Source organism: Cebus imitator, unplaced genomic scaffold (assembly GCF_001604975.1).
Source record: "Cebus imitator isolate Cc_AM_T3 unplaced genomic scaffold, Cebus_imitator-1.0 Scaffold136, whole genome shotgun sequence".
NCBI classification, from domain to species: Eukaryota; Metazoa; Chordata; class Mammalia; order Primates; family Cebidae; genus Cebus; species Cebus imitator.
This window is the reverse complement of record NW_016107451.1, coordinates 2618451-2633633: the sequence shown is the minus strand read 5'-3', so window position 1 is coordinate 2633633 and position 15183 is coordinate 2618451. Positions and strand designations below refer to the sequence as shown.

At 44.1% G+C, this 15183-nt stretch overlaps 1 protein-coding gene across 1 annotated transcript; it reads left to right on the top strand.

Annotated features, from left to right (window-relative positions):
• Positions 1 to 8674: 8674 nt before the first annotated feature.
• On the top strand, positions 8675 to 9613 carry LOC108313425 (olfactory receptor 2D2-like). Its single transcript, XM_017541829.1, has one exon. The coding sequence runs from the start codon at positions 8675 to 8677 to the stop codon at positions 9611 to 9613; it is 939 nt and encodes a 312-aa protein (XP_017397318.1).
• The last annotated feature ends 5570 nt before the right edge of the window (positions 9614 to 15183 follow it).

Sequence of the window (15183 nt, the reverse complement as noted above, 5' to 3'; positions counted from 1 at the left end):
GAAAGGCTTTTACACTGGTGGTGAACTGTAAATTAGTTCAACTATTGTGAAAGACAGTGTGGTGATTCCTCAAGGATCTAGAACCAGAAATACCATTTGACCCAGCAATGCCATTACTGGGTATATACTCAAAGGATTATCAATCATTCTACTATAAAGACACATGCACACATATGTTTACTGCAGCACTATTCACAATAGCAAAGACTTGGAACCAACCCAAATGCCCATTAGTGATAGACTGGATAAAGAAAATATGGTGCATATACACCATGGAATACCATGCAGCCATAAAAAAGATGAGTTTGGCCGGGCATGGTGGCTCACCCCGTAATCCTAGCACTTCGGGAGACCAAGGCAGGCGGATCACAAGGTCAGGAGATCGAGACCATTCTGACAAACATGGTGAAACCCCATCTCTACTGAAAATAGAAAATTAGCTGGGCATGGTGGTATGTGCCTCTAATCCCAGCTATTTGGGAGGCTGAGGCAGGAGAATAGCTTGAACCAGGGAGGCAGAGGTTGCAGTGAGCTGAGATGGCACCACTGCACTTCAGCCTGGCAACAGAGCAAGACTCCATCTCACTCATCATAAGGATGAGTTCATGTCCTTTGCAGGGACGTGGATGAAGCTGGAAACCATTATTCTCAGCAAACTAACACTGGAACAGAGAACCAAACACCGCATATTCTCACTCATAAGTAGGAGTTGCACAATGAGAACACAAGGACACAGGGAGAGAAACATCACACACCAGGGCCTGTCGGGGGTGGGGAGCTAGGGGAAGGATAGCATTAGGAGAATTACCTAATGTAGATGATGGGTTGATGGGCACAGCAAACCATTATGGTACATGTATGCCTATGTAACAAACCTGCACGTTTTTCATATGTATCCCAGAACTTAAAGTATAATTTAAAAAGTCATAATAAAAGCAAAAAAAAAAATACAAAAATTAGTTAGGTATGATAGCACATGTTTATAATCCCAGCTACTTGGGAGGCTGAGCAGGAGAACTGCATGTACCCAGGATGCAGAGGTTGCAGTGAGCTGAGATCACGTCATTGCACTCCAGCCTGGGTGACACAGCAAGGCTCCATCACACACACACACACAAAATTAGAAATGTGAATGTTTATCTTCAAGGCTCAATTTAATATTCAAATTGCCGCAAAACTGTATTTTACACATCAATATCACCATTAATTAAACAACATTAATTGTTAATGCCAAGAAAGAAAGAAAAAAACTACCTCTCCTGGATTTTCCAGAGCAGCATTGATTTGGGAAATTTGAGATAAAAGTGAGGTATTTTGTTACATGTACATTAGAATTAATTTAGTTTTTATGCTTTCATAAACTCATATTTTTATTTGTTCTTTCATACTCTGCCTTCTTCCAGAAAGAAGTTGAAGCAGCTGCTTTTCCATATGTATGAATTTGCTGATCAGAAAAAAATTATTCATCAAACCATTTATCTGGGTCTTTTGCTAGGGAGTTATGTTTGCCATTTTTATGAGAGTTGGAAGTGTGCAGCCCCAGGGAGCAAGTAGCAAGGCTGGGAATAGGCCATGGACAGGAGCCAGCCTACCCTGGGGCCACTGCACAGCTGCAGGGAGCTTTCAGGGACTGGAGATTTAGCCGAGAGTCCCTGATCTAGCCAAACCTAGAATTCCATACCTGTTCTCCTTGAATCCTATCCTCTCGGAGATGCTCTGCCCCAGGTATAACTTCTCTCAAGCTCTCTTCACAATGGACTTCCTTCCTATCCTTCAAATGCACCATTGGTTCATTTATTCCCTCAATATTGATTGATGCTTTCTCTTTGTCAAGCCCTGTGCTAGACACTAGAAACACAACATAAATTCCCTGTCCTCATACAGCATGAAGCGGGGAATTCAGGGCCGTCTTCTTTCCTTCCTCTGCTTCTTTGAATAACCTGTTCCCCATATGAGGATTGCCTTTTTCTGTCTTCATCTATCAAATTTCTGTTCATCTTTCAAACCCCAGCTCTAATAATCCCTCTTCCCAGAACCCTCAGCAAAGAAGCATCAGTGGGGACTGTTCTCTGTGTCACCACAGAATCTTGTGTGTGCTCTTCCCAGTCCTATAGGACACTTGCACCCATTTTCATTCCCCCGATCAGTCCTCAAGCTCACCATGGGCAGAGCCAGGGACCAAGTCTTATTCAGCTTTGTCTCCAGTGACCAGTAATGTCTGATACACCATTGACAGCTATGAGTGTTTGTACAGCAATTGATGAGTTGGTGAAACCACGGCGCAAACAGAGGGGAACGGGACGAGCAATTGTGGAGGGTTTTCATGAAGGAAAAGCTGGTAGGTCAGCATGGAGTGCCAGAGAGGAGGTGTGCAGGGCATGAGAGCCGCTGACTGCAGAGGAAGGCACACCCCAGGTTTTCAAGGGAAGGCTTCACAGATGAGGGAGCATTGAGGTGCTGCAGTCAGGATTAGGTGAGGGTTTTGAGGCATACATAAATGTTTTCCAGGCTGCATGCTGTGCAGGGCATCCGGGTTGAGGAAGCAGCATGAGGCAGAGCATCTGCAGGTGGTTCTGGCTGCGTGGAGTCAAAGAACTGCAGGAAGGGAGGCTGGAGAGCTGGGCACAAGTCAGCTCAGGGAGGGCTTGGGTGCCCTTCACCAGGCTGTAGGTCACTTGCACCTGTCTTCATCCCCCAACCAGTCCTCAATTTCATCTACATTGAATAAAATTAACATATCATGTACTATTTAACTGTGAGAGTTTGAGTTGTAGTTGACTGATAAAATATTATAGTTAATAGTCATTTAAACATTTACTAATTTTTATTTTATAGAGGTCCTGTTTTTGAGCCTACCATCTTTTTCAGGTCTCTAACATGTCTGCAGACTATGGAAGCTCAAGGACTTTAGACACTTTGTCTTCAGTGCCTAATGGATTGAACAGCCCTGGGGACACCACCTGGCTGGGGAGAAGACAACTTCGTGACCTTCATCACCCAAGTCCTCCCAGGGAGCCTCATTTTTTTCCCCTTGGGAAAAGAGGAGCAGCTGAGGAAAGATCTGCCCTGGGGCACTCTCCGAGCTGCTGCCCCAGCTGAGACCTGGGCTCTGGGAGAGGTCATGGCCTTAGTGTCCAGGGGGAGTGAGTCAAAGCTGCTGCAGGAACTGTCCTAGTGAGGGCCCTGGGGCCAGCCGACACTTAGGAGTGCCCTCTGAGTCTGAGGGGACCCTGACCTACCCCCTTCCCTGCAGAGTTATAAGCTCAGGACAGCAGTGTCCCAGGCATTCTGGGGAGCAAGCGAGGCTGCTAGCTGCCCCCACACCTCCAACATTGCCGGCGGGAGCTCTGAGAAGGAGCCCAGCCTGGTCTGCTGTCCCCGCTCACCGCCAGCCGCCTGCCTCTCTGCCTCCATCTCTTTCCCACATCCATGCGAGTGTGTGCCTGGCTGCCTGTGTCTGCTTCTCTTCCTTTCTCTGTGTCCTCTTCTTTCTTTCTCTTTCTCTGGGCCTGTTATGATCTGCCTGACTCTTTTCCTTCCTTTCCGTCTCTCCATCTGTCTCTCTATGCCTCCGTTTCTGTTGGCTGTCTTTGTGTGTCTCTGTCTCCAAAGTCTTGTTCCATCCCTCCCTCCTCTTCCTGTATCTCCAGCTCTGAGGTTCTCCTGCTAGGTCTTCAGCTCATTCCTTTCGCCTTTCTTTCTTCCTTCCTTGACTTCTCTGGTTTTTGCTGTCTCTCAACCTCCGGATTTGCCGGCAGCGCCGTCCCTCTCTAGCCATCCCTGATCTCTTCTTCCCCTTATCCTCTCTTATCCCCAAGGCTCTTCCCCTTGCAGCACTGCTCTGGGTCTCCTGCTGGAGCCTCCCCACCGTTGTGTCCTGGCTTCCCCTTCTCTGCCCAGGCCCCCACAGTCCAGGCTCCCATCTGCCTGCTCATGGGCTCCTCTTCCAGCTCTCTCTCCTGGGGAGACTGGACTGGCCCTGCCTTTCCCCACCGCCCCATTTATCATCTTTTTTTTGAGATGGAGTCTCACTCTGTCACCCAGGCTGGAGTTCAGTGACACAAACTTGGCTCACTCTAACCTCCACCTCCCAGGTTCAAGCGATTCTCCTGCCTCAGCCACCCAAGTAGCTGGGACTACAGGCTTGTGCCACCACACCCAGCTTTTTTTTTTTTTTTTAGTAGAGATGGGGTTTCACCATGTTGCCCAGGATGGTCTTGATTTCTTGACGTCTTGATCCACCCGCCTCAGCCTCCCAAACTGCTGGGATTACAGGCGTTAGCCACCATGTCTGGCCCCACCTGCCCTTTTTGCAACCCCCCCCCCACACCCCACTTGTGTGCCTCACAAAGGCCTCACGCCTGCATCTCAGCATCACAGACATGCTTCCCTGCCCTGCAGTTCCCAGCCTCCTCTTCTCTTGCTTTTTTGCCTCGTTTGGTCCCTTTGACAGCCTCCCAGGGGGTCTCAGTGTCTCTGTCTCCTTCCTTTGTCTTTTCCCCTCTTCTAGGATTCTTAGAATGAACATTTTCCCACCCTCTCCCCTTCCTGGGCTCCCGGATCTTTCTCTTCCTGTTGCTCAGTTGTGTTTTCAGCCTCTCCTTCTCTCTCTCCTGTCTGTGTCCTCAGGGTCTGGTTCTCTGTGCCTCCCTGTGCCTCACTGTCTTCTTGGGTGTGTCTCTCTGCCTGCTGAGACCTCTCTTTTTTCAGCAGTCATATCAATCATTCTCTGCTTTTTATTTTTTCTTTCTTTCTAGTTTTACTTGTTTCTTCTCTAGCCATTCCTGGCCTTGCAGGTCTGTGGTGATACCGGGGTATGGTGCGTGTGTGTTGGGGGGTGGGTGGGGGAAGAAGGGTTGGCAAAGGGGAAAGGAAGAGAAAGCAAATCTTTAGAACCCGGCAGAACCATATATTATTGCAACCAGCCTCCTCTTTTTGCAGATAAGGAATGACTACTTGCTCAGAGTCAAGGCCAGTAATGGCAAAAGTGAGAATTCAAAAGCAGCTGTCTTGAGTCTTTTATCTCCTAGTCAGTGCTGCTGGAGAAGAGATATGACAGGAGGAGAGAAACATAAGAATCCAAAGGGGGAAAAAAAATTTTTTTCTCCGATCTCTATTACATCCCAGCAAGGGACCAAGGCTAGCAACCTCAATCCCAAGCCAGTTCTGGCCAACCAGGAGCTAGAGGCTCACCCACTACCAGGACCTTGCACACACAATCTGTTTCTGTTTTCTCATTGCCAGCAGGTCATCATCAAACCTAACTGTGACAGAGTCAGAATGTGAAGCTCAGAGAGGCCGAGCAACTAGCCCTAAGACACACAGCAAGGAAGGTGAGAGTAGAAACCCATTTCCAGGCTTCACTCTGGAGGACGGTGCAAATCCACCAAAGGACAAGGAGTCCTGGGGGCCAGGGACTTGTCGCCCACATCTTCTCTGCTTCCTCTGCCCTCAGCCTGCAGGCACAAGCTGGAGGTAAGAACTGGGTGGTCTCTCATTACCCTTGCTTAAGGACCCCACAACTCAGGAGCTGATGTGCTTTGCAGCATCAGGCTCCTCTGTCCCTAGGTCCATGTCCTGGCTCTTGGCTCATGTGGGAGCAGCACTTGGCATTGCAGAATCTGGGCTGGAGGTCAGTCCATTTGGATGCTCTCCCTACTCAGACACTCTCAAGCTGAATGAACTTAAGCCAATAGCTTCCCTTCTCTGGGCTTTAGTAAAAAGAAAGGATTGCATTAATTGCTATCAAATTAAGTCTTTAACTCATAAGAGGAGTTCTAGGGAACCGTGTGTTTCTGGTGAAGGTGAGTAGGTGGATTCTGAGCTCCTGCAGAAGTTTGTCTTTGACAAAAATGTTCAAAGGCTTTAAAAAGGTTGAAAACGTGTAACTCTGAAATTGTTATGACTCCAGGCCCCGCTCCCCAATGTCCACCTGTCCCACTGCGCATTTTCTTTTTTTTTTTTTTTTTTTTTTTTATTTGGTTTTGTTTTTTTTTTCCTGTCTGTTGTGTGATGGCGCGATCTCGGCTCACCACAACCTCCACCTCCTGGGTTCAGGCAATTCTCCTGCCTCAGCCTCCTGAGTAGCTGGGACTACAGGCACGCGCCACCATGCCCAGCTAATTTTTTGTATTTTTAGTAGAGACAGGGTTTCACCATGTTGACCAGGATGGTCTCGATCTCTTGACGTCGTGATCCACCCGCCTCGGCCTCCCAAAGTGCTGGGATTACAGGCGTGAGCCACCGCGCCCGGCCCCCCACTGTGCATTTTCAGTTCTGTCCTCAAGGAGTGGCCAGTCTAGAGGACAGGGTCCCCTCAGCCAGGCATGCCTACTGGCTGTTCTTTATTTCTTATTACAAGTAACTCATGTTTATTGTGAAAACTTCAGGAAGTCCTAGAAGTTTTAACAAACAAATATCACCTACAAACCTAATCTTCCAGAAATGACCATTGTTAAAATTTTAATATATTCCTTTCCAATTTTTTGTCTATGCATGTAAATCTTTACACTATTAGGATCGGGTTATATATTATTTCACATCCTGCTTTTTTAACTTAACAATCTGTCAGAGCATTTCCTCATAGCAGGGATTTTTAGAACAAAGTGGCCACAGGGAACCCTTAGAAATATTAGGGAGAACACTGGACTTCTTAGAGCGGATCAGACCAGGGCCTATATTACTTCAAATCTGCATATTAAAGAGACAAGAGTTATCTTCATGAGACTGAAAGGTTTGGAAACCTTAGGTTATGCTTGGGAGGTCTGTGAACCGCCGTAAAATAAACATTCACCTACATTTTCTCCTCAGTTGTTTGATAGTTTTGTTTTTTCTAAATCTTTAACATATTTAGAATTTGCCTTGATATACCATGTGAAATAATAACCCAAATCATTAATTAATTGTCCGAGCAACATTTGTTGAATAACTCTTCCTTGCCCCTCTGACTTACAATAGCATCTTCATCCTATGATAAGGTCTACTTCTGAGTTCTCTATTCTGTCCAGTTCTTACCTCATACTACATTTTTAGTTTGTGGTTTTATTTATATGTTTAAACCTTTGGAAGGCTGTCTACACTTAGAGTTATCAGATAAAACACAGATGCCCAGTTAAATTGTAATTCATTTCCTTGGTTAGAGTCACCCCATTATTCTCTCACGAGCTTTTGAATTGTGTTATCAAGTTCTCCCAAGTTGAGAGGAATCTGTGAAGCCAGAGCACCAGAGAGAGTACCTGTCAGAAATGGGTACGGCAGTAGCTGAGATATTTCACCCCCGTGGAGTAAATGTGCTTCGTCATGCATTGCCAACTCTTTCCAATCAATTGCCCTTTCACAAAACTCTAGACATTGTGGATTTGCTTTGTATAGTTTCCCATCATCCCTAGAATTTTGAATATTTTAGGAGAAAAACATAAATTGTTCTGAGTCATAACACCAAAAAAAATGAATACTGAAAGGTAAACCCATACTTTCTCAGTATGTTCACTGTCTCCAACAAAGCAAAACCAATTTATTGGTACCACATCAACAGTGTGAAGGAGTCTTTGAAGTATTTGTAATTAAGAATGTATGACAGGCTGGGCGCAGTGGTTCACACCTGTAATCCCAACACTCTGGGAGGCCGAGGTTGGTGGATCACAAGGTCAGGAGATGGAGACCATCCTGGCTAACACGGTGAAACCCCGTCTCTTCTAAAAATGCAAAAAATTAGCTGGGCGTGGTGGCGGGCGCCTGTAGTCCTAGCTACTCAGGAGGCTGAGGCAGGAAAACCTCTTGAACCCAGGAGGTGGAGGTTGAAGTGAGCCGAGATCATGCCACTGCATTCCAGCCTGGGCAATAGAGCGAGACTCCGTCTAAAAAAAAATGTAGGACAAATGAACGTTAACTGTACAATTTCTGCATTCTTAATTTAAGATTTTGTCCTCTTTGTATAGTATACTGGGATTATTATTTTTATTTTGGTAATTCTGAAAATTGTTTATAGGACTATCCTCAAGGTATCCAAGATCTTTCTTTGACTGCAAAATATCCTGCCCCTATATTTTAGAAAAATCACTTTCTCATTTGAGGAGATAATGTTATAGTGATCATTTTGGTAAAAATTATTGAATGAACGACATCATTCATGAACAACATTTAAGGTCATTCACCAAAGAAAGCTAAATCTTAACTATCAACTCTGATCATTTTCCTGCATAGCACTGACTGTAATGCCCATTGGTATCCTTAGCCCTAATGCAAACACTGATAGCAAGGGATGAATACCGTAGTCCCAGCTCTGATCCTAATCTTAATTCACACAAGGCTTAGGAGCCACTGACGTCCCAAAAGAACAGAATATGGGGTGAATAACAGTACAGAGAAAACAAGGCTGTGTCGGGAAAGAAAAAAATAGATGCCTACAGGCCAGAATAGAACACAGCCTCTGTGCTGCCCTGACCTGGCATGGCCCCTTTAATCAGTATGGCCCTCCACCAAATCCTGAACCAAATCCCAACATCACTCAAACTCCTTTTGGAACGGAGCTCTTGGCACCTCCACCTGCCAGTCCAAAGCTTCCTGATACTGTTAGGAAATGTAAATGAAACAATGAACGTGAAAATTCCTTACACACCCTTGGCACAGGCAATCAACAACATATCCTAAAAACTCTTTAAACAGGCAGATCACAATGCGGGAGCTCAACCAGTCCACTGTGACAGAATTCATTCTAGTGGGCTTCACTGCCAACCCCAGGACCAGTCCTCTGCTCTTTACCTTCTTCTTCATCTTTTACCTGATGATCCTCATGAGCAACAGCCTCCTCATCACCCTCATCCACCAGGACTTCCACCTGCACACACCCATGTACTTTTTCATCAGTGTCCTCTCCCTGCTGGACGTGTGCTACACCACCACCACTGTGCCCCAGATGCTGGCACACATTCTCAGCAAGAAGAGGGCCATCTCTTTTGCTAGATGTGTGGCCCAGATGTACGTCTTCCTCCTCTTCGGGGTCACTGAGTCCTGGCTTTTCTCCATCATGTCCGTGGACAGGTACATGGCCATCTGCCACCCTCTCAGGTACAAGGTCATCATGAGCCCCTGGGTGTGTCTCTTCATGGTGGGTGTCTGTGCAACCTATGGGGTGCTGGGTAGCCTGTGCTATACTTTCTTTGCTATGCACCTGCCCTATTGTGGGCCTAATGAGATTGACCACTACTTTTGTGAGGTTCCTGCAGTTCTGAAGCTGGCCTGTGCAGACACATCCTTCAATGACCTGGTGGACTTCATTATAGGCTTCAATGTCATTGTGGTCCCGCTCTCCCTGGTTGTCATAGTCTATGCCAACATCTTTGCCACCATCATGAAGATCCGCTCAGCCCAGGGGCGAATCAAAGCCTTTTCCACCTGTGCCTCCCACATCACTGTCGTCACCATGTTCGCCATTCCATGTATCATCATGTACATGGGCCCTGGCTCTGGCTCCTTATCAAACAGTGGCAAGAAAATGGCCCTTTTCTATAACATAGCCACATCCTTCCTCAATCCTGTCATCTACAGTCTAAGGAACAAAGATGTGAAAAAAGCTTTCTTCAAATGGATGGGATGGAGCAGGACCCCAGAGTAAGACTTGAAGGCTAAAGACCTTGGGAGCCCAACAAAGCAAACTTGCAATCACCAATTCCCCAAGGACTCTTCCATGAGATCTAGCAGAGCTGGACTCTTCACCCTTGCCCAAGTGAGAGATGAACAAGGTGCTTGGACATCTGCAATATCTGTGATGATGTCTGACACAGAGAAAATTGTGAAAGTAAAGTGCAGTGGTTAAAATCTTGGACTTTAATGCCAGACAGACCAGGATGACAGACTCAGTTTCACCACTTAGTAGGCACATGAATTTTTGCAGGTCATTTAACTATTTTGAGGTGTGTGATTCTTTCTTACAGATAAGTTGTAATGAATATATGAAATAATTTGTAAAATGTGCTTAGTACAGAGCCTGGCATGTAGTCACCTTTCAACAAATGTTCATTTTAATTTTTTAAAATTTACTACTCAGGAATGAACCATTAACCAGTCATCAACCGTGATCCTCTGGGGCTGTGGAAGTGACTGGAGCCCTAGACAGTAAAAGAAAAAGAGGGAAAAGTAGAAGAAAGAGAAACTCAAAAACTGAAAAGTAGAGAATCTTAGGGTGAGGAGGAGACTTGAGAAAGAGGAAAGGAATCTTTATCTAGTCACTTACAAACTATGCCCATTAGAGCATCTGAGGTTGATTGAAATCATCTTGGGTAAAGGGGTGTTTTGTAACAGTGTTTTATTTCTGTGCTTTTTGAAAAACAATTTATACCTCTTGATTTTCTTTTTCATCTTTTTTAAATAAAGTCTATTATGGAAAACTAGGGCCTTTCTTGGGTGATATCAAGGAAAAGGGATACTGTCCACATAACGATGAGGAAAATTAGAGGGAGGAGAGTGAGCATAGTGTTACCACCGATGCAAAGTCTGGAGAGAGCTAAAAACTTAATAGGAAGTTTTAGCTCCATTCTCCTTTGCTTGGAAGACCCTTCCCTCCAAACTCTGCTTATTCCTCATAGAATCTTTACAAACCCCATGAGAAACCAGGGTCCATGCCAAGGGTGCAGGTTCGCAGTGTTCTCAGAAGTATTACCCTACCTGCATGCCTAGGAGCCTCGGTGTTACATATATAATCAAGCAAAACTAAAACGCAGGTGGCAAAACAGGGCATAAAATTGCAACATACTTACAGATGTCTGGTTAATATCATTAGCATAGAAAGGGCTCTTCCAAGTTGGAAAGAAAAATACAAACACCTCAGAAAATTGGCAAGATGTGAACAGTTCATTTTTAAAAATCCAAATCATTAATAGGCATATAGGGAAATTCCACCAAAGCAGGCATCAAGAAATGCAAATTAAAATATCAACATCATCTTTTACCTTTGAAACGCTCAGCGTTTTTAATCAGAGGTGGCCAGAATACAATGAAATATGAACTTTATAGATTGCTAGTGGGAGTATAAATCGTCTTTACGTAAGACAATTTGTCTTTATGTATCAAGAACCATAAATATTTGTATGCCTTTCAACCAAATAATTCCACTTTTGGGATATTTTTGGAATAGGTATCAGAAGCTCAGGAAAAAAACACTTTTTTTTTTTTTTTTTTTTTTTTTTTGAGACAGAGTTTTACTCTTGTTGTCCAGGCTGGAGTAAAATGCTGTAATCTCGGCTCGCAGAAAACTCCACCTCCCGGGTTCAAGATTCTCCTGCCTCAGCCTCCCAAGAAGCTGGGATTACAGGAATGCACCACCATGCCCAGCTAATTTTGTATTTTTAGTAGAGACGGGGGTTTCTCCATATTGGTCAGGCTGGTCTCGAACTCCCGACCTCAGATGATCTGCCCACCTTGATCAGCACCAAAGTGCTGGGATTACAGGCATCAGCCACCACACCCGGCCCAATACAGTGATTTTTATTGCTACTCTTGATGGGAAAAATTTAGAATCCACCGAAACTATTTCTATAATAGTGACTCATTTAGATATATTATGGTATGATCACATAATGGTATACTGTGTAGCCATTGAAAATATATTTTAGAAACATATTTAATAATGTAAATGCTCACAACATGATGCTAAGTGAATTAAAGCAGGAAACAGATAGTGAACAGCAGATTGTGATCACACCATTAACAGCTGTTATTGCCTTTTCGCCCTTGAAATCAGACATCAAAGTTTTTAACTGGGACAGAAGGCCACTGTGTCAACACAACTCTGTGCACATACACACAAACACAAACACACACACACATTACTCCAATTATGAAACTTAGTTAATAATAATGTATCAATATTGCTTTATCAATTAGAAATAAACTTACCACACTAAAGCAGGATACTAACAATAGGGGAAACTGTGTGAGATGGTGGGGTAGGGAGGAGGAATATTTGAAAAGTCTGCCCTTCACATGCAATTTTTCTATAAACCTAACACTGCTGTAAAAAATAATTAATTTAAAAGAGGTCAAATGAAAATACTAGAAATAAAAACCATGGTATCAGAAATGAATAATATCTAGAATTCACAAAGAACTTTAATGAATTTACAAGGAAAAAAAAACCAACCCCATCAAAAAATAGGCAAAGAATATGAACAGACACTTCTCAAAAGAAGACATTTATGTGGCCAGCAAACTTACAAAAAAAGCTCAACATCACTGATCATTAGAAAAGCGCAAATCCAAACCACAATGCAATAGCATCTCACGCCAGTCAGAATGGCGATTATCAAAAAGTCAAGAAACCACAAACGCTAGCGAGGCTGTGGAGAAACAGGAATGCTTTTACACGGTTGGTGGGCATGTAAATTAATTCAACCATTGTGGAAGACAGTATGGAGATTTCTCAATGATGTAGAGCCAGAAAGACCATTTGTAAAAGGATGGCAATACCATAAGTAAAACGATGGGCAATGAAACATCATGTAAGCACTAATCAAAAGAAAACTGGAGTTGCTTTATTAACATCAGACACAGCCAACGTCAGGATGAGGACTATTAACAGGAATAGAGAGGGACATTATGCAATGATAAATAAGTAAATTTATCAAGAAGTGTTTACATAAATAACATAATAATTTATCATAAATAAGTAAATTTTTCAAGAACAGTCCTAAACTTTAATGCACCTAAAAACAGAGCTTCAGCAATCCCATTACTGGGTACATACCCAAAAGAAATATAAATCATTCTATATGCACATGTATGTTTATTGCAACACTATTTACAATAGCAAAGTCATGGAACCAACCCAAATGCCCATCAATGATAGACTAGATAAAGAAAATGTGGTACATATATACCATGGAATACTATGCAGCCATAAAAAGCAATGAGATTGGGGAGGATCCAAGATGGCCAAATAGGAGCAGCTCCAGAGTGCAGTTCCCAGCAAGAACAACGCAGTGGGTGAGTGCTCACTGCATTTCCAAACAAGTTTTCACTGCCCACAGATCAGGAGATTCCCAGGCTGAAAAGCACCATGAGTTTTCAGCACGGCTGGTGCCACCGCTTGGCACACAGAAACTCCAACAAACCTGGGCAGCCATTTCAACTGGCACCTGGAACACCTGGGAGACAGAGCTGCCTATTCAACTGAAAGGGAGGGGGCTGAGACAGGGAGCCAGGCAATCTGGCTTGGCGGGTACCACCCCACAAAACGAGCAATCTGAAACACTCTGGATTGAGTGTTTTGCAGCAAGCGCAGCTGGACCTGGGACAGTCCAGCTTAGTGGGGGGAAGGGCGTCCACCACTACCGAGGCAGTCCGCCAATACTGAGGCAGTTCACACAACAGCTGGGCAGAGCCTGTGGCAGCTCAGCAATGCCTCTGCTGGCCGACTGTGACTAGACTACTCTATGCAGGGCAGGGCATCCAGGCAAGAGCACATCAGGAACTTATAAATAAAGTCGACCTTCCTAGGTCAGAGCACTTGGAAAAAGAGGCGGTTATGAGTTCTGCTGCAGCATACTTAAAGTACCTGCCCAGCAGCTCTGCATGGAACAACAGAGCTCCCAGTACAGCACTTGAGCCCTTAGAAGGGACAAACTGTCTCCTCAAGCAGCTCCCTGATCCCCATATACCCAAAGAGACACCTCATAAAGGAGAGCTCAGGCAGACATCTGGTGGGTACCCTTCTGGGACGAAGATAACAGAAGAAACCAGCAGCAACTCTTACTGTTCTGCAGCACCTGCAGGTGATCCCCAGGTAAGCAGGGTCTGGAGTGGACCTCCAGCAGTCCAGCAGCAGAGGGTTCTGACTGTTAGAAGGAAAACTAAGAAACAGAAAGAAATAGCTTGAACATCAACAAAAAGAACATCCACTCAGAGACCCCATCCAAAAGTCACCAACTACAAAGACCATAGGTAGATAAAGCCACTAAGATGGGAAGAAACCAGAGCAAAAAGGATGAAAACACCAAAAACCAGAACACCTTTCCTCCTCCAAGGGATCACTACTTCTCACCAGCTAAGGATCAAAGATGGATGGAGAATGAATCTGATGAATTGACAGAAACAGGCTTCAGAAAGTGAGTAATAACAAACTTCTCAGAGCTAAAAGAACATGAGCTAACCCAATGCAAAGAAACTGAGAACCTATAAAAAAAAAAAGGTTGGATGACATGCTAACTAGAATAAATAGCTTAGAGAAGAATATAAACGACTTCATGGAGCTGAAAAACATGACAGGAGAACTTCGTGAAGCATACACAAGTTTCAATAGCCAAATTGACCAAGCAAAAGAAAGGCTGTCAGAGATTGAAAATAACTCAATGTAGTAAAACGAGAAGGCAAAAATAGAGAAAAAAGAGTGAAAAGAAATGAACAAAGCCTCCAAGAAATATGGGATTATGTGAAAAGACCTAATCTACATTTGATAGGTGTACCTGAGTATGACGGAAAGAATGAATCCAAGCTGGAAAACACTCTTCAGGATATTATCCAGGAGAACTTCCCCAACCTAGCAAGGCAGGCCACCATACAAATCCAGGAAATACAGAGAACACCACAAAGATATTCCTCAAGAAGAGCAACCCCAAGGCACATAATCATCAGATTCACCAGGGTTGAAATAAAGGAAAAAACGCTAAGGGCAGCCAGAGAGAAAGATCAGGTTACCCACAAAGGGAAGCCCATCAGACTCACAGCAGATCTCTCTGCAGAAACCCTACAAGCCAGAAGAGTGTAGGGGCCAATATTCAACATCCTTAAAGAAAAGAACTTTCAACCTAGAATTTCATATCCAGCCAAACTAAGCTCCATAAGTGAAGGAGAAATAAAATCCTTTACAGACAAGCAATTGCTGAGAGATTTCGTCACCACTAGGCCGGCCTTACAAGAGCTCCTGAAAGAAGCACTAAACAAGGAAAGGAACAACCAGTACTAGCCACTCCAAAAATGTACCAAATGGTAAAGACCATTGACATAATAAAGAAAATGCATCAACTAAAGGGGAAAACATTCAGCTAGCATCAAAATGGCAGGATCAAATTCATACATAACAATATTAATCTTAAATATAAATGGGCTAAATGCCCCAATCAAAAGACACAGACTGTAAATTGGATAAAAAGTCAAGACCCATCAGTGTATTTAGGAAACCCATCTCACATG

Coding starts and splice junctions, on each gene's coding strand:
- LOC108313425 (XM_017541829.1), top strand. CDS start 8,675: ATGCGGGAGCTCAACCAGTCCACTGTGACAGAATTCATTCTAGTGGGC.